The sequence below is a fragment of the Numida meleagris genome, chromosome 7 (genome assembly GCF_002078875.1).
Source record: "Numida meleagris isolate 19003 breed g44 Domestic line chromosome 7, NumMel1.0, whole genome shotgun sequence".
NCBI lineage: Eukaryota > Metazoa > Chordata > Aves > Galliformes > Numididae > Numida > Numida meleagris.
In genome coordinates, this window is record NC_034415.1 from 1,116,853 (window position 1) to 1,144,652 (window position 27,800).

Below are 27,800 nucleotides of genomic sequence, written 5' to 3' on the forward strand. Positions count from 1 at the left end.
TCCCCTTCTTAGGGAAGTAGACTTCCCTAAGAATCACACTGCCCACAAACAGCAGAACCACTTTTTTTTTTTCACGTTCAACTTTGACCATTTCAGCTGATCGCTTCATACAATGGTATCACCCAACAGAAAGGCAAATGTGTAATAAGATAAAGTCAGAGTGGAGGGCATAAATACTAATGAATAATTATTTGGGGATCTTTACAAGATTATGATTCTTATGATTTACTGTAAAAAGTGAAAAGAAAACATTGCTCTTAAAGGGTAATCTCAGCAGACGCGGACAATTGTATTTCACAAAGTGTGATCTTCAGCTCCTTTTCCACTCGCTTTTCTCAAAAAGCAACACTGATTACTTACAGTTAATTCATTTTCTCTGTTCCAGCTAGGCTGTTATATTTCAGAACCATCTTTGAAGATGCCATTTACTGAATTAATCAATCAATCAATCCACCATATGTTAATACTCAAATACTCTGGTTTGTCACATCAAAGAGTCACCATCAAGAATACACGTTATATTATTAACCATATCACAAGTAAATTGCCTGTTTGATCAAGAACATACAACTTCTAAGACTTTGTTAGGAAATTTGCTTATTTGATCATATGATGAGAGGCTTTTCTGAGATCAAAGAAATTATCATTTTAACTTTTTGGAAATATAATGCATTGTTTCAAACAAGATAGTTTCTCTCCTTTGTCTTACTTTCAACTCACTTCCCTGAAAAGTAAGGGAGGTGGACTGCTTTGAGGGAATCTGTTTCTGTGTAACATCTACAAACAATGTTACCCAACAGGAGCAAAGATCAGTCACACTTCAGTATTTGTAAATCAAAATTATCAGTACCTTATATACCTTAAATATTACCTGGCTGAGTCTTACTTATAAGAGCTTTATGTAAGCTTGGATTTTTTTTTAATTGCTCACCACAATAAACATTAAATGTTTTATATTCTGTTAAACGTGAATCAGTGATAAGCATCTGTGTTTTAAAGCAGAAATTGTAGAAGCGTGAACTGGATAGGAACGTAAAGCTGCAAATTGCTGGGCAAACAACTAAATCTGCTAAGAAAGACAAAAGGGTAACGGGGGGTTGCAGGGAGGAACAAGGACATCTGTTCACACGGTAAAAGTATGAAGGACAAGCATATAACCAACGTTGTATGTTTAGAAACTAGAAAAAAATTAAGACATGGTACAAAAAAACTGTTTAGGTGGTGGCACTTAATTTGTAAGATGTGGTGTCACTGATGTCTTACTTCATGCTGATACCATTTTAAGAAACGCTTACTAATTTTCATAGTAGTGTTCCTCACATGTTTTAAGCTAAGTTGTGAGAATGTAAGGACAGGAAAATCTTTCATGTTTGTGAATCAGAAGATACAGTATCAAAATGGACTTATCATTTCTATGATGAAATGATGAAATGTATCTATGATACATTTCAATGTTTACACGCTGTTTTCAAAAACTGGTCCACTTTCACATTCTGTGCTATTCTTTCACTGTGCTCTTAACCATCTACAAAATCTTCACGCTGTTTTTGCTGTGCCTGGAATAACCTAAAGAAATCACATAGCTATACCGTGAATAGTTGCCTGTAACCCTGAAAGACATTTGATCACAAACAATGGAGTCTCAGCAAAGCACAGGCAGCCATGAACTTGGTATTCATTTGTGCAGTACTGAATTATTCATACTGATGGAGAAGCCCTGGCAGACGTTTGTTTATTGCTTTGGTAACCTACTATGTGAAGTTGGTGTAAGTGAAACACCTTTCGAGGCTATTTGAAAAATGCAGCAGATATCTAAGGCTTTTAAAGTGCTCTGATAAAAAAGCTTTAATTTAATATGTCAGTGTTCAATATGTCAGAGCTCAAATATTCTCTCAGAAGGAGTCTTAATGCATATGCATTATTAATACTCTATCTGAGGGAACAGATCTATTTAAGCTGAATCTGACCAATGTCATTAGTCACAGAGTGCAAAGCAAATTTGGAAATAGGTAAGAGAACAGATCTCACCTAGCCTGTGTCAGTTTTCTATAAAATACAGAAAGCCAATGAGCTCTATCTACAATTTATGTAGCTTGCTTAATCTAAAATGTTACGCGCACAAACCTATCGGGCTTGAGAATCAATGAATCTCAAGATTATTTCCCTTCAATCAGATGATGTGTTCCATTTCCCTTGAGTTGAACAGAGTGAATTGATGTCTAATTGAAACAATTTTTCTGAAATGTATCAGCCGTACCTGAGCTACTGCACAAATTCCTTACCCACCTAAAAACTTTATAAATATAGACAAAATAAAAAAAAAAGATAAAAAATTTAAAAAACTGTTTTTAAGGGCTGTACACCTTTCATATATGAGATCTCCTCTGTTTGGATATAAGACTAAAACCAACATATTTCAGATTCATTAACTCCACACAATTCATCTGTACCCTAAACACCACAACAGTCATGGGTTTCTCACTGATCTTTCAGGCGTGATGTTAATATTGCAATTTCAGTAAAAATGTCAAAGCATACACTGCAATCATATTACTTCTGAGGGTGACATTTTAACAAGGTACATTAAAAAAAGGCCAGTCTCTGTCTGCAAGATGTTTTCATGCACTTTTTAGTTTGTGAAAAAGAAATGTTGAGTAAAGACTAATTAAAAGGCACGTTACAACATTGTTGCACGAGGTTTTGCAATATTTGTCCCGTGTATCATGAAATCCAGCAGTACTAAACTCAAGTAGAAAAGGCCCCAAGCTACCTAAGCTTGACTCTGGGCAGAATACTAAAGTAGGCAAACTCCACGTACCCCTTCCAGCTTCAGTTCTTCTTTGGTTTCATTTTAAAGTGCATTTCTGCATAACATGTTCCTATCTAGTAAAATACACTGAAGCCAAGTTTGCTGACGGCCATTTTTAAAGCAGACTACAGAGCACAATGAGAAAAAGACAAATTAGCAAACTGGACATCATTCAGGACAAATAAGTGTAAGATATGGTGCTCTATATTACATTAATGGATTCAGATATTAAGTCAATGTGAAAGCGTAATACATGGCCTTTCAAGGAGAAGGTCTCCAATGCCATTGTGAAAACAACCTCATAGAACTGGCTCCACGCTCTACCACGATTAAGAAACACTAACAAACTAAGCACAAAGAAATATTTAATGGATGGAAGTAAATGTTGGATGAGACGTGTAATAGTAACTGACGTCTTTCCACTCACTATTTATTCTTTCATCTTATAATGAAATAAAAAAGAATGAAACTCATTACAGCAATGATGAAAAAAGCAACTGACACCTAAGAAATTAAGCCTGATAATTAGCCAGGTGAGTAGTTCTAAAGGCCAAGTAATACAGCTGAGGTATACACACTCATATATTAGAGGAAGACAATTTCAGCATTCAGTAATTTCTTTCAATAAAGAGCAGCTAGCATGAAATTCATTGACAAAAAATATTAGTGAATGGTTTGGGGGACTTTTTTCAAACAAGTATTAATAAAATCTGTGGGAGAACTTTCTAGAAAAAAAAGCAATATCAACCAGTGCTCCAGCTTTTTATGTAATTTGTAAGTACGAGACATTTGTTTTGATTATTCTGGTTCTTTTTTATACAGGAGGAAAAAAAAAGATTAGATGGGACATTTTACTAGAAAAACCTATCAAAGTTGTCTTGCACTTGTAACCAGTTTTTGAGGTTTTAATAGTTAGCATGCAGCAAATAAGCCATGCACAATCACATAGCTGACAAACTCTCACTTAATACAAGTCTCCAGTGCGGCTGAGTAATTTGGTGCAGTAATTCGGCTGTACATTTCTATTAATATTATCTTGGATATGAAATGACTCTACGCTTAAACCAATGCTATTCGACATGCTAGATTAAACAAGTGTTTCACATCTAGTGAAGTCTTTGCAGTACTATCTTTAAAAAGGTACTTATTTACTCATACAGCTATAAGCTCATCTATTATTATTAATAGAGTTCCAAGAACAAAGTAGCAACTGCCCAAATTAACCACTACTGCTGTTAAGTAGTGCTTCTTCTGAAGCAATAAGCTGTTACAGTCTCACTGTGCACCAGAACTTCCACTCATACCAGTGAGAGAAAACAGGCACGCCAAGAGCAAACTAATCCAAGAGCAATACGCAGGTTCCTGCGAAAACATATTCCAGTGGTGTGGAAGAAACTTCTCAAATTCAGAGTCCAAACAAAGTTTCAGCTTTCAGAGTTTGACTTCAACGTTGACAATGCTGCCTCAACATTCTGCTTCATTTTACCGTCTAGAAAATCCAAAGCTCCCAGCAAACCAGAGTTTTTAAGATTGTACAAAATACACTAAAAAAAGGAAGGTGGGGGCAGACTCAGCTTCAATTTTGGAAGTAACTGAAAATATTAACAGCTGCCAATACAGCTGAGCTACAGTTCCACTGTCGCTGAGAACGTAGTGCAAGTACTGGCTCCATCAGTCATCCTCCTTAAAGTATTAGGAAAAATAAAAATTGAGGTGTTGTTCCACTATGTATTTTCTAAATAAAGCAGTAGTCTCAGGAAAAAAAAAAATATATATATATATATATATCTATTGTAGCAGAACTACCATCTGAATAATTGTAACTTACTCAGTTTCATATTAACAGTAACCAGTTGTTCCCAACCTCTCTCATGACTAAACAACTCAGTATATATATTACAACAACAACTGAGCAAGCCAAGAGGTAGAATATTTTTACATGTTTGTGAAGGTAGTTTTCTATCAAAGTTAACTAGTACAATAGTTGTACTCTGCAAATTGCACCGGTATTTCTAAGATTTGCTATATCAAGTGTGCCTAATGTATTCTGCCCTTCAAGCAGAAACTAAGCCCAGTCTGCAATCCTGTGTTCTCCCCTATTTCATACTTCATCAGTAACAGAAGCTTTCCACATCCAGAGACAAATGCTCATCTCAGTTACACCAGAGCAGTAAAAGAATTACTCAGATGATTTCATTGGATTTAGGTCTTGTCTACAGTAAAAAGATTTTAACAAGTCTTTTTCTTGAAATACATTTAAAGGTTCAGGAACCAAAGTAAGGTACCTTTACAGTTAAGTGCCTTTTCAGCGATAACTATAATCACTGTTGCTCATAGGCCAATATAAACACCTAACCTATAAAAGCAAATTGCAGCCTAACATAGTTACGCCAATGAGTTATTCTAGTGGAAAAAAAGGCTTCTCATTAATTTACAAATTTTAACAAAAGACCAGTTTAGGTTCACTCTTACTTTCTTAGATCAACATTTGCTGACACCTGATTTCATATAGAACGCTATCAAGAAGGCAACAAAACTGCATTGAAATTTCTGTCTGGAACTCTGTAAACTACATCATTCCTGATAATCAAGCAAGCACCTAATCCAGCCCTTCTTAACTGTGCCATTTTTGCAGTCTCCATAAAATTTTAAAATAACAAGAAGCATTTTGCCCATGAAAGTAGTAATTATCATTGAGTATGATGAATAATAGCATGCTTTTAATCATGGCTACTTTTCAGAGCAGAATGACACTACTAGAGTAGGCAACCTACTCAACAGGCAATGAAACCCCCAAACACAACTAAAATCAACCACCCAATTGTTCAGAGCACTTGGCTTCATTTATTCCTAAACTCTTGTACCTTAGCACTTATTAGAATATCATTATTGCTACATACACTGAGGTATGTTTTGAGAGAGCTGCTGCGGGAAATAAAGTGTAAGAGCTTCATCAAGTACACAAGCTCCACATTTAAATCTCGGTGGTTATAAATACAATGAAGAAAAAGCACTGGCTGATGCAAATCATACCACTGTATCGTGTTACGTATTATCCCTGACCTGTAGCAACTCTGCTCCTCCAGTTCCCATGCTTCTGCATTACAGCCTTTAATCGCATGGGAAGAGGTTAACCCAGAGGCATGGGTTTACGAGAGGGATGATCATCCGTGCAAGACAAGGCTGGCACCACCATGCTCATTTTCAGTGAGAAACCTCACAATCCCTAGAGGAATGAGTACCACAATAACCTGCCAGCCCTGCAGGCCCCAATCTCACGAGGCACCTGGCAGCACCAGCCCTCTCTGCAAAGACATGCCTAGGGGCTGCGCTGAGGGGAGGTGGGTGAGGAAGAGGGGCTGGGCCCAGCCCAGCACTAACTGGGAGCCCCAGAGGAGCTGCACATCTGTGCACAGAGGACAGGGATGTCCTCAGGCACTAGAAACCAGAGAGAAAAGAGCAGAGGGCAAGAAAACAAGCCCGCACAGAACCAAGAAGATATTTGAGAATAACTGAGGAGATGCTCTTGGGGAAAAAAAGTGTAACGTTTACTGCTCTCCTTAACATTTCTGTTCTTAGTTTTCTGGATTTTTTGCACACAAGTCAGAGACCGGAAGTCTGAAGACCAATCAACAGTTGCAGAGCTAAAGCAGAAACATCTGCATTCCTCATGATTTTCATACACGTTCTATCCTATGTTTAAGTAAATATCAATAATGACATTAAAGCAGCCCCTGAGCACAGGGACAAAAAGATAGGAAGAGGTCAAGTACGCAGCTTTCTGCACATTTAAAAAGAAAGTCTCTTCCCATTTCCCACTACACTATCTACAAGTTTTTTTGACAAAATATGTCACCTCTGTCTTTGCTAAAATCGGCATTGTTTTTATGGTTAGAGGGCCTCCTTATATCTATGTAGCTCAGGCTATCTTCCCTTTTATTTTCATTTAAATCATTAACACTCATCATACCAAGGTTTTAAAAAAATACATATAGCTTATAAGCAAGTTTCAGTCGTACTAGCTCATAACAGCCTTTTTCTCCACGCCACATACCTTTGCTATCACATCCAAAAAAATCTTTATTGATGCTCTTTCTCTATTTTCACAGGGACTATCTCACTCCTCCCCACACTTTGTTGCTTATTTTTTAAATAAAGCAAGTATCACCTTATCATCCGATGCCCTTCTTCACGTTTTACATTTAATCAGAATACCTGAGCTATCAATAATCATGTTTGTCTTTCCAACAAGAATCAGAAACAGAAATAATGCTCGCGCTGTGTAACAAAAATGTTATCTGCAGTGCTGCACCTGAACAACTTTTCAAGAAGTCTGACGCAGTCTGCTTCTTTTAGTTCAAAATATACAAAGGAAATCAGGATTTTGAAATGAAATGTAGTAAGTTGAGCAACTTATTCCAAATACTAAAGATTAAATTATTTAAAATATACCTGAAAAAAATACCCCAATCCCCTCTTTAATCATCAGCATCACCTTTCAAAAATATATTTCAACAACTCCAAATTAAAATGAGAGGGGAAAAGTTACCTGAATGCTATATATTTATTCCTAAAATAATATTTCCCCCCAATTGCTCAAGACAGTATTACTTAAGCAGTCTTAGCAGCAAATTTGGCAATACATAGTCTAGAGTGCCCTCTTTCTTTTTCAAGAGGAGTTTCAGGGAAATACCGCATTCATGACGATGTGTCAGCACTATCGTATTTCAGAAAGTCAAACAAAATACATAACTAGGCTGCATTAAAAAATAAAACACTGAAGTAGTTCAGTTTAAATTAGAATCCTTATATTTGAGTAACATGATTTTACTTTAACACAAATATACTTACAGAGCCATCTGAAATTGTTCAAGCCATTTTTTCTTCAAATCTTTAGTTTTGCAATAAACTTCTAAACCATTTTGACCTTGGATATGAATGAGGTAGAACCCGTAAGACCACTGTAGAAAAAGATTGGCAACACACATCACCAGTTATGGAGAACAAAAAAAAAAAAGGAAAGAAAAGAAAAGCATCTCTATGTTCCTTAATAAAAATCCGTATCTCGGAAACACCAAGAGCACACTACTCTGTTGACATGCGAATAGCTTACTCAAATGTGTAACTATATCAGAATAAATAAAGTTGAAATGTCTAAATATTCATCTTGGCTTGTGGTTAATACATAAAATTTTCAAAATAAATTGTATATATACATTCTGAATTCCTGCAAAAAAGTTTTTAATTGCTGTCAAAATATACATATATATTCTACGTGAATATTATTAACAAGTACTTACCTTTTTATTTTCTTTATCAGTAGTGGGGTTATTTGTAATTTTGTATTTCTGAAGATCTATTATTTCCTTCATTTCATAATTATCACCTCTCCGTTTGCAAACAATTACAGCTAGATCAAACAAGAAGATATGCCTATGAAAATACAACATTAAAGAGGGTTAAAAACATTCCAGATAGCCAGCACACAAAGTCTCATCTTACAAACCTTTGACTGCGGCAATTAAAACTTTTAACAATTTAACTACTGGATAACAAAACAAGAAACACTGAAAGTATTCTTGCTGAAGACGTACATTATCTTACATGATTACGTAATAGCTAATTTCCCACAGATAACTTTCTTGCAGATTCACTTGCTAAACAGTGATGGTCTCAAGAATCACTGAACTGACCTCAAATATGCAAAGAGAAAGTTACTTCACAGGCATTTTAATAGCAAACACCAGAAGACATGACTTCACCTGTCCTGCCTCGCACGTTTGTCTAACGTAGTTATCCTTATTTCCCCATCACCTTGAGGTCTTCCATACTGTAAGAGGGAATGATTCTGAAACAGAAATAATATGTGATTCATTACAGCAAAACTGGTAAGATAACACATTCAAATGTTAGAGCACTCACTCCTTTTACCCCAAAAAAGGGCTTTTCGGGTCACTGTCATTTAAACTAAATACAAGGACTACTTCAAAAGTAATGCCTCTTATTTTATCATGTTGGCCCACCACATCAGAGGCAGATGTTGGAGGTTGAACCTTCCCGCCAGTATTTCATTCCACTTTGTTGCTATGGAAATTATGGCAGCAGAGGATCAGTGTGAGAAAATGAATTCAGACCTGGAAGCACGTAGGAAGTAAAGGGGTGTCACTGAATTCCTCCATGAAGAAAAAATGGCATCCACTGACATTCACTGATGCTTGCTGAACATTTATGGAGACCAAACAGTGGATGTGAGCACAGTGAGTTGATGGGTGGTGCATTTCAGCAGTGCCAACAGCAACATGAAAGACAAGCCAAGTTCCGGATGGCCACGCAGATATTTACGAGCATAGCACACAAGCCTTCATCACAGGTGAAAATGCATAGCTACTGGTGTTAAGTGTGTTGAAAAACAGAGTTTTGTTGCTGAGAATTTGCTCTATCAAATAGCGCTACTGCGCTCTTCGTCTCTGTTGTAGTTTCCAGAGAAATAAATAGGAGGCATTACTTTCAGACCAACCTAAGTACAATAAGGCATCAGATTGTTCTACACTTGTCTTCAGACAGGAAGAATTTCTTGCATTATGAAATCATCTGAATCACTGTACAAATACAAACATTTATCGACACAAATATTTGTAACTACATACAGACACCCAGCAGGGATTTACAGAGCGTTTACAGAATTTTACCAGATATCTCTGCAAGTATTTCTATTGTTCTAGACCAAGCAAGTCATACTTGCACATTAATTTTACCGAGAGTACTATCTTCTTATATGAAAGGAAAAAAAAATATACGTACATCATTGCATTTGATCAAAAGTTGCTAAGAACTGTATAAACTAAAACTATCACATACCAAATTCTCTATTGATAGTTGAAATTGTCTAATTTCACGGAGTGTTTCATTATCTCTCTTCACTTCATTTACATATTGAGCCAAGTCCTAGAGCATCAACAGAAAAGGGAGAAAAAAAAGTCCAGAACAGGCCACTTTAATACATTATTCCAGCAATTTTATTTCTAATTCTGTATTTGGCTTATCTTCACATTGAAATAAACATGTAAGTACATATATGCAAATATATACATATATGACGTTCATGAATTATCAATGTCTGCCTAAATATAGAAAAAAGCCTCCGCATATCTTGAATCAAATGCACATCTTTCCTCATTGTTCAAATCCAAATCCTGTAGCAAGAAAGAGGAAAGCGTACTGTTTTGTTGTTTTTATTTTAAAGGGCTGACTTGTTCTGGATTTTGTTACTGTCTTATTTTAAAAACTAAAGAAGGAAACGTAATTTATGCAGTATAGCTGTGAGCTAACCAAAGCAGTCAGCAATGTTCAATATCTGGTAACAGAAAAGAAGGTAAAAATAGAATATATTAGAAAACACATATAACGCTCCTCAAAAAGTAAAGTTTTAATATATGTGAAGGGATGCATATTAGGAGGGAGGTACAAAGCTACTGCACAGTCATAGTGTTGTACAGCACAGAGAAGATATTACACAGATTTTAAAAGCATCCTTAATGGAATATACTACTTAAAGACACAAGTTGAGATCATTATTGTCTCCCTTACAAGAGCACATAACATACACGTTTCACTAAAGCCTTTAAACAGCTTTGAATGCGCTTGAGTAATAGTGACAATTTGTTGGGGCTTCTCTGTTTATGGCTAGAGATAAGGAGCAAGCAGCAGTGGTAATTGGTGAGGTCAGGGGCACTGAGAGCAGTGGTTAGAAAAGGTATTCTGATCTTCACAACTTGCTTTTACATTATTCTTCAATATGGCAACAAATTTGGAAGGGTGGGAAAAGGATACATCTTCTTCCTAAGAAATTTTTAATCAGAAACTAAGAGTAGCAGCAATCATCACTCTAGTTTCCCAAAGGAATCCAAGCAGGATACATTCACATCAGTCTTAAAAGAGTTGGCGTAGAAATTAAATAACCTCTTTTTTGCTGCTAAAAGAAATCTGACAGATTTCCTTGCCGCACTTTCTTTCCAGGGTGTGGCACCATCTTGTTATCAGTTTTTTTTTTTTCCCAAATACCGTTTTCAAGCAGACACACCACTTGTTAGAAGCAACAAATCTACATTGCACGACTACTTCTACTGCTCTGGCAGGGCTTACTATGAAAGGATATGGTATAACTGGGAGGAAAATAATGTTGTGACCTTAGAGAGAGATGCTAGTTCCTGCAGAATTATTATTATTACTGAATGGCTGGCAGGACACAACTGCCACAACCATTCTGACCAGAGTTTTCTTAATTGGTCTTATTTTGAGAGCAGCCATCACCAGAAACAATGAAGCACATAATCAAAGGAGAAAGAAAAAGAGAAGGGAGAAAAATAATGTAACCACGGTTATTTTCCTAGCCAATTACCAGCAACCAAGATGCACGCCTTGCCACCAGCTGGAAGCAATGCCATGCCACTCCCATTTCAGGCATCTACCTTGGGAGACTGTCATGCTTTTGCTCTCTGCATGACTGGAAACTTACTTATTCTGACTTCAGCGTCTCCTGTGGACAATATAGATTATAATAGGAGATATGACCTCTACTGTGTTGGCTTCCCCCCACCACAGGATAGAAAAAACTCAGCTCCATCACATGAATTTCACAACTCATGTAGTAAAACAAACCGAAGCAGAAATTTCACTCTACAGAAGAACACAAAGTAATATTAAGGCAGTACTGCACTTCCATAAAGCATTTGTTTGTGCCACTTGCAGGTGAATGTACAATGACAGGTACTGTATCTAAAGAAAGATACTACTAATTTCAAGGGTAAAGCCACAGAGATCACAGAAAAAGAGTCTTCTAAAGAAAGATGTCTTCACCTCATTGGGAAACCACTGACCTTGATCAGAACTGGTTTAGAGTTATAGAAATATACATCCTACATCCTTAGGTCCTACATTCTGGACCTAAGACCAAATTTATTGAAACACCTGCTGTTTACCTCAATACATGACAGCAAAGTGATAAAAAAAGGAAACAGAAACGAGGAAGCTCCATTTCATAAATGCTCCCTTCAGAAAACTACTTAATTCGTTCCAAGACTTGAGCAAAGCCTTCAACTATGTACTCACAAAGTACGCAATGACTTGAGAAAACATCTATTTGATCTGTAGTGAAGAGCATTATATTTTCCAAGAAATATAGTTATGAACTACCATTTTAACTGCCAGTATTGATACAAATACTTAATCGGCGCAAACACTTACCTTCATTGCATCAAGCGCCAGTTTTAGATTTGCTTTCTCCATGGGATCCGTAGTGTGCTTTACCAGCTCCTGTTGAGAAAAGTAATTAAAACTGCTCATCCATTGTCTGCCAGTTATAGACTGAAGTTATTATTTCATGCACCACCCCTCAATGACCACCAACCCATGGCACCCCAAAAAAAAAATAGGAAAAAAAAATCCCACAACTAAAAACAGAAAACACAACCCAAGAATTCACATTTTCTTCCCCACTGTGACCGACCTATAAGCTGAGCGAGGACTGCTGCAAACAAACAATCGGGAAAGATGATTTAAGAATGGCATAGTCTAAACACCAATATTTGTATTAATGAACAACCGTTAGAAGCTAATTTGGTCTGCGTTGCACTTCAGTATTGCCAGTCAGACCATTAGTCGAGTTCATTTGCTCACTGCTATCCAGTGCATGAGCCCATCCCAAAGCATTCACGTGGCTGCAGAGAGGCGTGTACGCTACCGGTAAGATCTCAGCTAAATGGACAACTACCTAGAAGAGGGCACTGTTTCATTATGCCTAAGACAAAAATGACTCAGAGGACACATTTAAATCACATGTAAATGTTCACAGAATTTTTTTAGCCACTTCCCTTTTGGAAAATAAAAGGGTTTTTTTAATTGATTTTTTTTCTGGAGTTAAGAAATAACCTCCCAGGGAAACAGATTATTTCTTCTTCATAATTTGAGAAAAAATTATACACCCCAGCTAGCAAAAAAGCTTCTTAAAATCCTAGGAAATGTCAGAATAAGTATTTATATTTCATATTACAATTTTAAGAGTTTTACTGGATTTTTTTTCATTTAAAGTCTATAAAATATTTTTGTACAACGTATGCTGTTATTACATGTTATCTCAAACATTAGAACATGGCGACACATCCTATTTCATATTCTCATAATATAAAGGTTGATTATAAAACTATGATACAGATGCCATGTTTTTAAAAAGCAGTTTGATCATTCATTTTGTTCCAAATTTCTGTTGATCGAAACTTTGATGACTCAGAAATATTTCAAAAATTTAATATACAAAATGCATGTTGTTCCATAGAGTCAAAATTATACTTTACATGCAAGCAGTAGATCTTTTTTAAAACGACATTTTACAAGCATCAGCAGGGTTGACAGTCTCATACAGTAATATATTTATTTGCAGCTGAACTAATGAGTCTCCTGGCACAGCTATCAAATTAAATTTATAAGACTCTCCACCCTTATTACAGGACTAACTGTGAGAGCTCGCGCTTTGTGGGTTATAACAAGAAGCATTTCAAAATAAATATGGCTTTATTGTAATTTATGACAGCAGAAAAGCATCTTAAAAGTATGCTTTAAGTATGGTTCAGCTTCCTCTTTGGGGGATAATGGTCCACATTTCAAAGCACCATGATTATAGCGTGGTACTATTAACCACTTTAAACATACCAAGAATGAAAGGTTCAGACACTGGGAAACAGCTGTGGTTTTTCATCTTTCTCAGATATGCTTCAGCTCTGAGGAATCATCTCTTTAAGAAAACCCACACTTCATTGGATTTTATTTCGTAACAAATCACTCTCAAATCTATGGAAATATCAGTTACCTCCCTTTGATAAAGGTTTTCAGCTCTCATTCTTATAAACCACTGATGATAAACAATCACAGTTCTGTTCTTCAAAAATAAAATACCTGGAGCAGTAGGTGGTATTTTAGCACTCTTTGCATTGGAACCACTAAAAGATCTCGCAAAGTAAATTTCCCATTATTGGCCCTCTTGGAACATTCCTAGTTTGAAACAGAAAAATAGATTAGGACAAGAGTTACTAAAAAAAACCATTTAATTTCCATTGGTATCATGTTAAAGTGATACACTGGCTATGGTAGTAACTTTATTAAATTTGAGATAAAGGCTTTCAAAAAACTGGAACAAAATAGTTGATATGACAATAAAATCTGAACAAAGATTGCGTCTAGACATGTTGTTGAAGTATCCAAGAACAAATAAGAAAGCATAGAATAAACATCACAACAGAAATGAGGCATAGGACTAAACTAAAAAAGAAAAAACATTGCCTATAAGCAGAGCGAAGAAGGCAGACACTGTAACCACCTTCAAAAAAGCAAAAGTCTGTTTTGGAAGGCAAATGCTCTTGAAAGCCATTTCTGGGCACACAGAGGAGGTGACTAGGGATAGTCAGCACAGATCTGCTACAATTATACCAATGTCTGAATTTCCTGCTTTCTGTGACAAAATGGACAGATCTGTGCATGCACGGGAACAGTCTACCTTGACTTTTCCAAGACTTTCAATATCATCTCCCATAGCATCCAACTATCCAAGCTGGTATGTAATACTTCAAATGGACGCACTACTAGGTGTACGAAAAACTAGCTAGAATTATTAGCAGTGACTGGTGGATCCTGTGCAACCTGGGGATGGTGCAAGTATATGAGGGGCAAGCACAGGTCCCCAACGGTGTGCTCTGGGACTCCTTTTAATCAACAGTTTTAATATTTTTAGCAATGAAGTGGAAGGATATCCACAAGTCCACATACAACACCAGACTAGAGGTGCAGGTGATGCTTTTCAGGGCACATTCAGCAGGAACCTCATGAAGCCATCAAGGAAGGACAAAGTCCAGCACCTTGAACACACTAACTTGGGACACTGCTGGCCAGCAGCTCAGCTGAAAAGGACTAGGGGGGTCTTGGTAGGCAGCAAGCCCTAAGAAGCTTCAACATGGGCTTATTTGGCATTGAAGTCCCTTCCACTCTGCGTTATTCCACAATTCTATATTTTCAGCTGAGCTATGACAAACAGAAAGATATCAGTTCCAAAAATAAATCCTAACTCTACTACTGTGAGTGGAAAACTTCACTCCCTTCATCCATTCAGGACACCATGGTCTGTATCTCAATAGCTGAACATTAATTTGATGAGAGGCTCCAATAAATTATAAGGAAGAGAAGAGAAAAGCAAATTCAGTTTTAATCCACAAGGTTTTTGACTTGGATGAAAGTAGAGCATAGTTATCAGAACACATCTAATACACACACACACACACACACACACACACACACAAACATAAGAAAATTCTTATACCTCTAACTTCAACTTAACATCTTCTTTTGTCTTAGAAATGTTGTCTAAGCATGATATGGCTGTTTCCACTTGGCTGCAGTACTGTCCATAAATAACCAATCTAAATCAAAGCAAGAGATAAAGAATAAAGGGAACATTTGCTTATTTAAGGAAATCCTTGATCATTTTTCACCAAACTGGTAACAATCCTCCTATAATGGGAGTAATGCCTAAATATGCAAAGATTGTATTTAGCCAGATTCCAACAAGCAGTATGAATACAATGAAAAACATTCAGAAAAATAAAGTTTAAAGCTGCTTTCAAAATGCTTTAATATCACTGCAACTTCCTTTAACGTTCACATGTGTACGCTGCAAAAAAAATGCAGGACTCATTAAAAGCAGCATAACCACTGTCTAAGAGTAAAAGAGCATATATTTACAACACTGTAGATTTCCCAGATTGTAGTGAATAACTTCTCAACCAGGTTTAATAAGATTAATTGCGCGTATCCTTTAAAGAACCTGTAAGTTATCCACCTCCAACAGTTTCTACCAGGTTACATCTTGTGAGCTTTCAGATCCAAATAACTGTAAATCAAAAATAAAATACCCAGCAATCGTCAACAGCACTAATGCTTCCTGGAAGAGTCTGGTTTTATAACAGGACTCTCCTGACTCTTCGTAAAGTGCTTCTGCTAGTCTCATTGCAGAGTTCTGCTTTGTGATACTTTTTCCATACAGTTCTTCAGGTGATTCCTTCTGTATGCTTCCAATTCCATTTTGCAGGGTTCCCTATGGCTTTCCTTTTGGGCCTCCTAAATTTCTTTATCCCCAAATGAATCTCAGCCCTTCGTTACACAATTGAAGTGATGATACTGACTAAACATCGCTTCTTATTACTTTCAGTAATGTGGTACAACGCTGGCCCCACGTCATGCTGTTTTCTATTTGCATAATAAGTATAAGCTTGAGATTTCTTCACAGTGTCCTTTGTTGCCCTTTTAGCACACATTTCAGGGCTACTTTTGAAAAATAAATATTTTCCAGAACAAGTTCCTGTCCCCTCTTTCCCTCCTAGAGCAGCACCAAGTCTATCAGCCTACGGAATAATTCCGTCCTTCTCTACCAGAAAAGCTGAGACAGAGGACCTTAAAGGCAAGACTGTTTACGGACATTCTAGCAGGCCCTCCTCCCTCAGAAAACAACTCACCTCTCAAACATTTTCCAGATGCTGCTGCTCAGTTCCTCACAAGCCAATTATTACTCCATCCCCATCAATTATTACTCCTTCCCCATCACCCTCAAGAAAGTCCAATTAGCTCCCACCACTCTTTTGCACTCTGGAGCCAGAAAATCATTTTTAACCACAACCCAGGGGTTACTTTGTGGTAAGTCAGCACTGTAGCCCACAGCACAGCTTTTCAGCTAAGTATCACAGGTCTGTAAGTTCATCCATACAGCTCAACAGTTGTTCAGTACTGTTCAGTACAAAACCACAATTTGAAAAGGGGTTAAAAATATTGGCAACTAGCCTACAGGGTACAACACGCTCCCGTAGCTATCCTGCTATTAGTCTGGCTATTTTTGACAGTTTGAAGGTAAATCACACTTGCTTTGCTGCCATATTTGACTGCAGGTCGAATGGTCAAACCAGAATCTTCTTTCCTCTTTCACACCTACCTTCTTTCACGTTATCACCTCTCCTGTTTTCTTTAACCTGGAATGCCTTTATTATATATCCTTGCCTTATTTTGCACCTCTTATGCCTTTATACCATTCTATCTGTTAAACTACACAGGTACATGCTGTAAGATGTCTGGGATTATTTGCATGGTTAAAAAAAACTGCTGTGGGAAAAAAAAGCTATTTAAGTTTTGTTCAAAACGTAGCTGCTACCTGTCGATAGAATCACATAGGTTGGAAATGACCTTCACGATCAGGTCCAACCGTCAGCCTGACCTACCACATTCCATCACTAAACCATGTACCGTAGGGCCACGTCCATATATCTCTTAAATACCTCCAGGGATGGTGACTAAACCGTTACCCTGGGCAGCCCATCCCAATGCTTGAACATTCTCTCCATGAAGAAATCTCCTCATGACCAACCTAAAGCTTCTCTGACACAACATGAGGCTGTTGGTACGTACCTGTGTAACAATTTTGCCAAAAGCGGGGGTAAAAAGAGGGAAAACTCATCAAGTAATAGATGACATTTTGACTTCCAGGCTCATAACACAAAATATTAGCTTTATAATACTCGTGTTGAATTCAATTTTATTATAGAAATATTCATCAAATGAAAGTATAGTTAAAAATGATTTCACAGATTGGGCACAGACATCATAATTAGTAAAAATTAGTACATAAATCTTACCTTTCCTTGTAGTTAATAAAAATTTGATACAAGTTCTGATCACTTTTGTTAATAATGGAATCACTGATGTCCTGCGTTAGACTCCTGTGAATTTTCACCAAATCCTTAAAAAAACAGTAACGAGAAGGGGAAAATAATTTTAAAAACAGAACAATCAAAGCTTTCAGTATAAAAATAAGTGGCTTCATGTTAGATCCATTAACTGAATAAACTGGAAAACAGATCATTTGGGATTAAAACCTAAATTCACGGTTTGCACATCTTCCATACAATGTAATAAGAAAAGCTGAATTCCAAGAATTACCTATTTTAAGACTCTTTTATTCTGGGTTGGAACATGCACTGTTAATTCATCTTCATTTTATAATGATAATTTTAAAATTAAGCAAATCAAGTAAATGCTTTAGTGACAAGACAAAGTAATGATTCATGTCCCTGAGCCGTGAAAAATTAGTTTTGTACATTACATTGGTCGATTAGTGATGTTCTAGTGCTAAGTTAACTGCAATCATAATGAGTTTCCCAATACAGCAGACAACTAATGGCTGAGAGAGAAGCAAGAATACTGCAGAAAGATTTTCTCTGTGAGCACAGTAGAAAAGAATCTTAGTTCTCTATTATATAAAAAACCTGTATGCTATTACAGATTACACCAGCCTTAATACTGTATGGATGCTGTCAGAGAAGTCATAAGGAATTAAGTCAATACAGGTTAAGAAATTCTGTAATCAGGATAATTAAGTGATATGCAGACCTCTGTAATGAAAAATAGAGGATTGTTTATGAAAGCTGCCAAAGATTGTTTAAATCAGTAAATGATACATTACAAAAATACAGAACATTGAGTTCTGAATTAAGTAAAAGCACTTTGCTTCATACTGATGGAAACTATGAGTATATGTAAGGTCAATCACATCAGAGCTGAGGTAGCAGAAGCTTAAAACTGATCAAATTCAGTTGCTAGCAATTGTACAACCATATCCTCCGACTCTTAACTTGCAGCATATAAAGACACTATTACAGAAATGCTTACAGATGAATGTACTGTAGCAGTACATTTTTTCAGAAGTGTACGGGGACTCACCTAAGCAGCAAAGCTCAAATAAAGTTGAATGTTCAAGTAACAAAATGCCTTTAAGCTTCTCTCCACCAAAATTACTTGACTTTTTAAATTCAACTAATGCTAACATCATTAAAAGTTAATGAAGTGTCAATACTTTCAGCATGTAGTGTATTTTCCATCTCTCTCCCTTCACATGTCTGCATATATCTCAATTCAAACGCATATAGAGACATACATACAAAAGCATCTCACATGCATACATGGACATGTACATATGCACGCACATATACAGCCATATATACACTTTAAAGGACAGAATTTTGAATTCTGGGCCCTGATGAAAGGCACTACTTAGACTGGCGAGCTGTGGTTGGGGCCTTTTTCCTTAAGAATAAAATGTATTTTGACATCAGCAGATAATTTTGTCCAGCTAGCATCCTCACACAATCCATATATAAGGAACATAACATCACCCTAAAGCACCAAGAGTCGCCACAGCCTTTTAACAGAGGCAAATCCATCCTGTTTTGAGACCACCACATCTGCTCTCCACATTGCTGCTCACTGTAGAGCTTTTAACAGCTATTTTTAGTTTAAAGTGAGCTTCCACTGCCCTCCAGTCTTCCTGCAGAGGAACTGCTGCAGAGACAAGGTCTGAGCAGAGAAAGCATTTGCACATTTTTTTGGCTTAGACAAACCCTGCATTTCTGTCAGTGTTGTCGGATGCCTATGAGACGTTAAAAGGACTTAGAAATAACCATGATCTTGTAAAAACAGAATACTGAATGCCTATAACAAAAAGCGAAGTAAAAAAAAAAAAAAACCTTAGCAGTTTATTAGGTCCTGCTAGTTCCAAATCACAGAGGAATAGCTTTTCTTCTTTTTAGTCTTATCTCAGAATGATAGAATCATTTCAGTAGGAAGGGACCCTTAAAGGCTGTCTAGCCCTACTCCCCTGCAATGAATGGGGACACCTACAGCTTCAGCATGTGCTCAGAGCCCTGTCCAGCTTGACCGTGAGTGTCTCCAAGGACAGGGCATCCACTACCAACCTGGGCAACCAGTTCCAGCGTGTCACTACCCTTATTGTAGAAAACTTCTTCCTTATATCTAATCTAAATCTTTCAGTTTGAAACCTTTTCCCCTTGTCCTATCACAACAGATTCTGCTAAAACGTCTGCCCCCTTCTTTCTTATAGCCTCCCCTACACCAAAAGGCAGATCTATCTCCCTGCAGATTTTGAAGGAGTAGTGAGAAGGTTGACACCTCAGTTTCTGCTTGCAGTGCATAAGCCCCTTTTACATCCCTGAAAAGCACGTCACATTGGCTGGCTTCAAGGCTTTCAGAGCAGGTAAGTCAGTGTACCTGGGCACACTGCACCTTAGAGATTTACAGTAGGTGAGGAAGGTCACATCAGAGCTCCATTCACACTGAGTAAGAAACATTACTGTAGGACAGAACATCAATTTGTTATAGAAGCAAAGGGTTCTCTAAAGGCAGCTGACATATTCTAAGACAAGCAGGTTACTGATATCTGTGGCAGTACTTGGGCTAATGGTCAAAAAAGGAGGAAACTGTAGCAATTAAGATTCACAGTGAAAACTTTAACAGAGAGTCAAATATGAAAAGATGTGAAGTATCACCTTATGATTCATTGATTCAATAACTGCTATAATTTAGCTGCAGTCAGGTTGGTACTAGTTGAGCAATTAAAGTATTTTTGCAGACCAGGTTCCATTGAATAAAAAATCCCCAACACCTCCTCCCACAGCCCTGAGAAGCTGCAGGACATTCCAGAGATAGCCAACGCAGATGATCTTTTATAGGTGATAAAGGTTTGATGCGGTCTGTCAGCCACGCTTTGGGGATCCTTCCTTTACAGTCCGCCTCATAAAAGAGCAGTCCTTTCATTTCTCTCTGTTACGAGAAGCTTCAGACCATGTCTGATGTCTTCCTTTAATGTTAGATAAAGGAAAGATATCTGCTGGATACTTATATCAACTACAGAAAAAGGTATGTAAAAATTGTCATTCTATTGTGAATAGGCCAAAAATAAGTGGGACAAAGTGATAATCACAGGAAACCTTGAAAACTTCAGTCAAATAATGTCTCCTAGACACTTCAGAGGACTTGCTTTTCCTGTCCAGTGCCAGATTCAGAATCTAAAAGTTATTTTAACATCAAAATACCTTCAATGACACACCAGGCTAGATATAAAGATTCGCAGACTCTTTATAGAAATCCTATTGAAAGCACAGCTGAACGTCGAGTGGTAGGCAACTTACCAGCGATAATTTCATACAGGCACTGAAATAGCAGCATCTTTTAGAAGTCAACCAATCTTCTATAAATTATCCTCTACAGGACAAAAATGCTCCTGTTTGGTTCAGAAGTGGTTAAACATACTATCTGGTACAAGAGTACTACTTCTCATTTTGTTCCACGAAATTGAGTAAAAAAATAAAATAAAATATTGTGCATACTCTTTTTCATCAAGTACCCTACAGCTACATAAATCAATTTTGCACTGTATTTCAAATATTCAATTTATGCACTAACATAAAACACTAATATATCATATCTAGATATGAAACTTATAGCTCTTCATTAAATAGACAACTACTCACAGGAATGTTGATGAAAACAGTTTCAAACTCTGATGCTGACAAAAACCTTTTCAACGGCATCATGAAAAACTGCAGAGAAAAAAAACAAACATACATTGACTGAGCTGTTATACTTTCTAGAATGCTGCAGAAACACATATGTAATGTTTCTGTAAGTTAGTAGCACTTACTTTCTCTATTGATTCCAGAGTTTCAGTGTATTTCTCTTCAGTTTGTTTTATTTCAGCAAGACAACAACTTCTTACATCATTTTCAGGATGTTTCTGAAATTACAGTGAAGCCAGGTTTATGTTATTAACAGGCATGTAATGGATAACTAACGTGTTTATTTGTTTAAAAATTAGCAATTAGGGTAACTGCTTCCTGAATTTTTCTGCGTACTGCAGCCTCCAAAGATGATAGCAAGAACAAAGAATATTCTAATGCTCAATTAGCTGATGGCTTCCCGACTTTTACTAAAATACCACATCAAAGGAATGTTATGAAAAGTTTATGTCTAGACAAAAAGAGCTCAACTGTCTGCACATACTTCAGAAGCTGAAACACAAGGGCACATTTAACTTACATCCAGACTAAGAAATCTTATTTTAAATACTGAGCAGTTAGTAATTCCATTAAGCTTAACGGGACTAACTCATGTAAGTAACTTTACATAGCTGTAAATATTCGGTCTAGTGCCTACACTTAATTACAGCTATTCCCTTTTAGTTGTCAAGTGGAGCTTTCTCTTTGGACACAATGCGAGCACATCTTCGAACCAGGAAACGCAGTGACCTCTAACTCTAGCTCTTGCCTGTGTTTGTCTGGAATTTTTCCACGTAAATTAGAAGACTCGTAGGAGATTTATGTATGAGGACTGCTTCAAAAGTAATGCCTCCTATTTTATGATGTTGGCCGATGACATCAGAGGCAAATGTTGGTGGTATAGCAGCAGAGGTTGAACTTTCCCACCAATACTCCATTACATTTTGTTGCAGCGCAACAAATGGCAGCAGAGGAGCAGTCTGACAAACGATGCCTGTTACAGAAGTGCAGATAAAGCAAAGGTATGTCACTTTATTCCTCCACGTGGAAAAAATGGCAACCACTGACATTCGTCGATACTAACTGAGCATTTATGGAGGCCAAACAGTCAGTATATGCGAGCACAGCGAGGTGGTGGGTGGTGCATTCCAGCAGTGGTAACAGTGGTGTGAAAGAGTAGCCACATTCCAGACAGGCATGCAGGCTCTTGCTCATTGCTGGCAAAAATGCAAAGCTAACTGCAGTAACTACGTTGCAAAATAGTGTTCAGTAGCTGAGAATTTGTTTTATCACACAGAGGTATTGCACTCTTTTTATCTGTTGTAGTTTCCAAGGAAATAAATAGGAGGCATTACTTTCAGAGCGGCCTATGTAATTATCTACACAGGACACCATAAAAACAGTTTACAAGCAATCTTACTGAAGATCAGACCTATAGTGTTACAGTTTCAATAATTTGTAAAACTCATTTCCAGCTAAAGATTAGATACTCGGAAGCAGCTAAGGAAGCATTCATGCCACGCAAGTCTTAAGAACAGCTGGAGACTTATCTGGGAGACCTGACACAAAAACCAGATAAGCTCTTACAATTAAAGTAATCACTGACCTAAAATGTTTTCTCCAAAAACACCAATGAGCAACTGCATAACAAGCAACAGTAATGTCACATCCTTTCTGAAGCCTATTACCAGTCAGGAAGACCAGAATTATCGTCTTCCTGGCCATACTTGACATTTCTCACTCTGTGTAGGTGATACACATCCTGTACACAATGGAACTTATGACCAGATATTACTCTTTATGGAGGGAGTCAGGAAGGATTAAGTAATCTACTACTACAGTCCTACGAATTCAGAAAATGACTTTTAACTTTTAAGCAAAGGCCTTTTTTCTCTTCCAGCAGTGGCAAAACTTCTAGACTCTTGAAATTTTTAAAAGTAGCTCTTAATGTGGCCAAGAGCTATACCGAGTTCACTCCCCTTCTCCACTATCAGTCGTATTGACACATCTCATAAGTATAACGCAACAAATAGCTAATCACATTTAAACTGTCCGTAAGCCACACACACATACTGTTCTTGGGACAGCTTGGCCGTATATGAAGAATAGGAAACGTACACAAACTAGGTGAAAAGTTTCAAATCATATAGACATATGAACCTTCATCACTGTATCTTCATCACCTTATCTCCTTTACCCTACTCTGTGTTTATCTCTATGTGATTCTACAAGCAGCTCCTACAACTGGAACGTGCTCCTCACTCATCAGTCAGGTGCTTAACCTTCTGAAATTCCTCTTTAAACCTCAATTTTTGCAATTATGGGTTTTTCCCCCATCCCAAGCATTAAAGAGCTCTCTTTATGAGCTGGAGACAGAAGTAACCATTAAAAAAAAAAAGCAGTCTGTCATTATCAGTAGAAACATACGTGGTGAGCATTCCCTGATAATTGGCCTCATCTGAAATATCTATCATTTACTCCTAAATTCTGTCACTGTTAACCATATTTAAACTCAGTTAAGTTTTGGAACTTGATATTATTTGGGCTTTTAGTTACTTGACACATTTAGCCTTGTAATATTTGTATCAGTACAAACACTGTTGCACTCAATAGAGTGTATAACCACTTGCAGAACATGGGTACTTGTTCAACAACTGATATGAGTAATGCAAACAAAATCCTAGGATTCCATGTAAAATAACTGACTTAAGTCTTGTGCTCATCTAACCCAAATAAACCATTCACATAAGCACTTCGGACAGGATTTAACATATCAATTTTCTACTCATACCATGAAGTTCTGGAGTTGGGGTGCAGCAAACAAAAGAAGAGAAGAAAATAATAACGTATAAATAACGGTACAAGTGAGGAAAATTGCATCTGAAGGTCATCAACTGAGAGAAGACGTAGTGGAATAGTTTACTATGCAAGACAATGACAATAAACCAAGGGTCAAGGCGACACAAAGCATTTTGGCTGCTATTAGAGATTCTTAGAAGCATTAGATTCTTCCGAATATCTGCATGAAGACTGTCCTGTGCTAATCTTCTTCATACGCAAGGAATTCTTGTAGGAGTATTAAAATGAAAGAACTGTGTTAGATCATCATATTAGCACACAGTGCATTTATAAACCTGAGATAAAATTATCACAAAGCAGAAATAATTACCACATTCATGAAAGCTGCCAGAGCAAAGCAACTGTAATATCTCCATTCATTACATGTTGTGGAAGAAATATTTAGCTGTACTGTGTTTTCATGTTTCACTTATTTTCTATTAGAAATAAACATAAGTCTGTTCAACCTGAAGTATCTAGGCTAAGATGCAACCCAATTTAAAGCATGTGAATTCTAAATTCTATATTAATTGTTAGCTAGAAAGGCAGATAGGCAAGAACAGCATTTATAATCAGAAAGAACGAACCAGAGAAAGTTTACAAACTGCCAACTGCCAGAGATAGCCAACTATACAGTAGAAAAAACACCCACATCCATTCTGTTAATTCCAAATCTTTTGAGCTTCCGTATAAAATGAAAATAAATTTATAGTAAATAATTCCTACAATAATTCCTTCAAACGCTTCTCCAAAACATCCTACTTGCAACTGAATGTGTCTTGATTAGATTTGAAGTTTTTACACCTCAAATTTTATTCAGCTATTCCAAAAGTCTAATATTTTGTCATTAAGCAAAATTAAGCAAAATGCTAAACACTAACCAAGATAAGGTTTCTCCTCATATCACCTCTGATTTTATGTGTACTAGCTGCAGGATACTGTATTAGCAGAAAAACAGACTTGAAAACATTTATACTTGAAACTATCCTGTTTTTAAGATTAAAACAAGCCAGTACCCTTTCCAGAGGACTTTCGGTTGGCTTGTTTGTTTGCATTTTTTTTAAACAGAGAGTAGTAACTGTAAAAGCAAAAAACAAATCACATCAGGTATCTTTTCTACCTATATTGGAAATATACGCAAATTTAAAAGGAAATCAAAAGAATAAGGTCTTGAGAATGTTTAACTTCTTCAAGTAACATCTTCATGGTTGTCATTTTCAAGATTAATTGTCCACATTATGGCTGAAGAAACAGTGTTTCACAATATTATAGCTTAATTTTTTTTATTTATTTTTTTACTTTTGAAGTAAGCTTTTAATTTAATCACTTTTAATTAAAGTAGTTGGTAAATATTACTATTAGTAATCAGTAATCTTATATTTCAATTAAATAAATTACATTTCTTTCAAAAAATTACCGTAGCTAATGTTCAATCCTTGGCCAAAAGAGACCACAAAGTAGGAGGTAACGCACTGCACGTGACAGATCCACATACAATTAAGCAGGAGTGAAACTAGCTATAAAAAGGTCAATTCAGAAAGTTAAAAAAGTAATCACTATTGTGCAAAAAAGTTAGGAATTAGAAAACATACAGGTTGCTGTGCTGCTTCATCTTTCATTAGGTCTTCATAAACCTCCCCACCTTCATCTTCTCCATATACGCAATCATACAGCTCCTCATCTTCATCAACACCAGTTTCACTGAAAGGAAAAAGGAAAAGAATTAAAAAAAAAAGCTGCGCAGCACTGGCAGGTTACAATGTCAGCTCTGCAAAGGAGCCTTTCTTACAGGAAAAAAATGCTGCAATAAACAAAGAGATTAATTAATACAACTATCTAGTGAAAAGAATCCATAAAGGAAAAGTAAGTCCACTCATTGTCTTTCCTCGATGGATTTAAAGTATGATTGTACGAAATCAACACAATACTGAACACCGAATGAATTTACAACCACATAAAATCAGCTAGGCGTGAAAAGCAGCTTGTCAGGACAGTTTGGTCAGGATGTGTCATCCAGCCCCACTCTTCACCCCTTTCCCCACCACATCCAGAGGCAGGGAAGCTGCCCCTTCTGACTGCCTGGTGTCCCACTGCAATGCAGGACAGTGGCACATGCTTCCTTCCTGCCTGAAGAAAAATTATTTGGGGGTAAAATATAGTGAAGACTGCAGAGCAAGCAGCTGAGAGTCTGTACCTCCATACCATAAGCAACCTTCAGCTGCCCAAAATGATTAAGTGTCCTTTCCAATTTAAAATCAGGTATTTCAAAGAAAAAAAAAAAATGCAAAACACCACAAAATAAATGTCCGCCTATTATGCAAACAACATAATTAGCTCCACACAAAGTCAATGCTCAACTCCACCCTCAGGCAATTTAGCTTCATTAGTCAGTCCTGTAGGAGTTTTGCCTAATTTACACTAAGACTGTACAGAGTCCATAAAACCTCTTGCAACCACATTTCTTCGGGTTGTGTCTACAAAACAACTAAAAGATAACGAAAGCAGTTTGGTCATAATAACACAGAGACTTGCTCAGATGTGCTAATAATTTGGGGATTTTGTTGTCCGAAGATAACACTGAAATTCTTCAGACTGGAAAAAAAAAAAGAGAGAATCAGTCCACTCAGATGGCAAGACTACCATTTGAAAGGACAACTAGTTCAGTAAGTGAACTGTCAGCACAAACTCAGGAAACATATCATAAACTCCACTGTAGGATTCTTCACTGATAGACAAGTAAAGAAAAAAAATCTATGGTATGAACACCAGCTACATCAGAGCAAGCAACCTACGACATGACCCGGGCAAAGAGAGCAAGATGGAGAGCAGTGAACCAAGTACTGGTGAAATTTAAGCTTTGGGACACCATGCTCTGATCCCAGCTCTTATCCAGAATGATTCCTAAGAGGTCTTGAGAAATCTTAACTACTATTATACAGTATTTTCACGTCTATCCTACTTCTGCCTCAAAACCAATGTAAAAATCGGCAGTAATAATCATGCAAACACTTACCCAGAAAGGTAAATGCACACATACAAAGAATTTCATTGCATTTTCTTTGCAAGACTAAGACAATTTCCTTGGGTTCCTTAAAACTGATACCATAGTTGTCTGAAAGCATTCTGATTGTTCAGATACATAATTCAAAAATGCATTCATGATTTACTTCATTACCAGAATTCTTTACAAAACATGCTTCTTTAAATAGATAAATCTATTATAATCTTCAGATAAGCTTTCATAATTAATTCTTACTGGTCACCATAGTGGCAAACCAAAAAAAAATCAAACTAATATCCCTCTTCTCATTAAAGCTATGTGTTCTATAACATCATATAAATAGCAGCATGCAACTGAAAACCAAAATTGCTCATTTAACTAAAGGTTTACAACATACTCTATCAAATCAGGAAGACATTTGTAGACATCTTCATCATCAACACTTTCTTCTGTAGGGAAGGGCCTATAGAAATAAAAATATTACAAATTAGTATAGTTGCAGAGTGGTTTGGGTTTGGTTTCTAAAATTTTCATACAGATAACACAGCACATTAATGTTAACATGTTTTACGTTCCCTTCTTTACTTGATAAGCAGTAACATATATATCTAGGTTTGTATATATGACTTGACTTCAATAAAATCCCCACTAATAGACATTATTGTCAGTTTTTACAGTGAAACATGAATTTTTAGCAGAAGACGTGGATTACAGGACC

General features: G+C 36.8%; 1 protein-coding gene across 5 annotated transcripts in view; it reads right to left on the bottom strand.

Annotated features, from left to right (window-relative positions):
- The window catches only part of VAV3 (vav guanine nucleotide exchange factor 3), a 178,920-nt gene that overhangs the window by 79,796 nt on the left and 71,324 nt on the right, over positions 1-27,800 (bottom strand). For all 5 annotated transcript variants that reach the window (XM_021404474.1, XM_021404475.1, XM_021404472.1 and 2 more), the window contains exons 4-15: positions 27,480-27,545; positions 25,674-25,782; positions 21,390-21,482; positions 21,220-21,288; positions 17,530-17,633; positions 15,171-15,270; positions 13,757-13,852; positions 12,053-12,121; positions 9,668-9,754; positions 8,572-8,657; positions 8,110-8,242; positions 7,661-7,770 (exon numbers count right to left, since the gene is read on the bottom strand). In XM_021404474.1, coding sequence (XP_021260149.1) covers positions 7,661-7,770; positions 8,110-8,242; positions 8,572-8,657; positions 9,668-9,754; positions 12,053-12,121; positions 13,757-13,852; positions 15,171-15,270; positions 17,530-17,633; positions 21,220-21,288; positions 21,390-21,482; positions 25,674-25,782; positions 27,480-27,545 — 1,122 coding nt within the window. The remainder of the gene's footprint in view (positions 1-7,660; positions 7,771-8,109; positions 8,243-8,571; positions 8,658-9,667; positions 9,755-12,052; positions 12,122-13,756; positions 13,853-15,170; positions 15,271-17,529; positions 17,634-21,219; positions 21,289-21,389; positions 21,483-25,673; positions 25,783-27,479; positions 27,546-27,800) is intronic.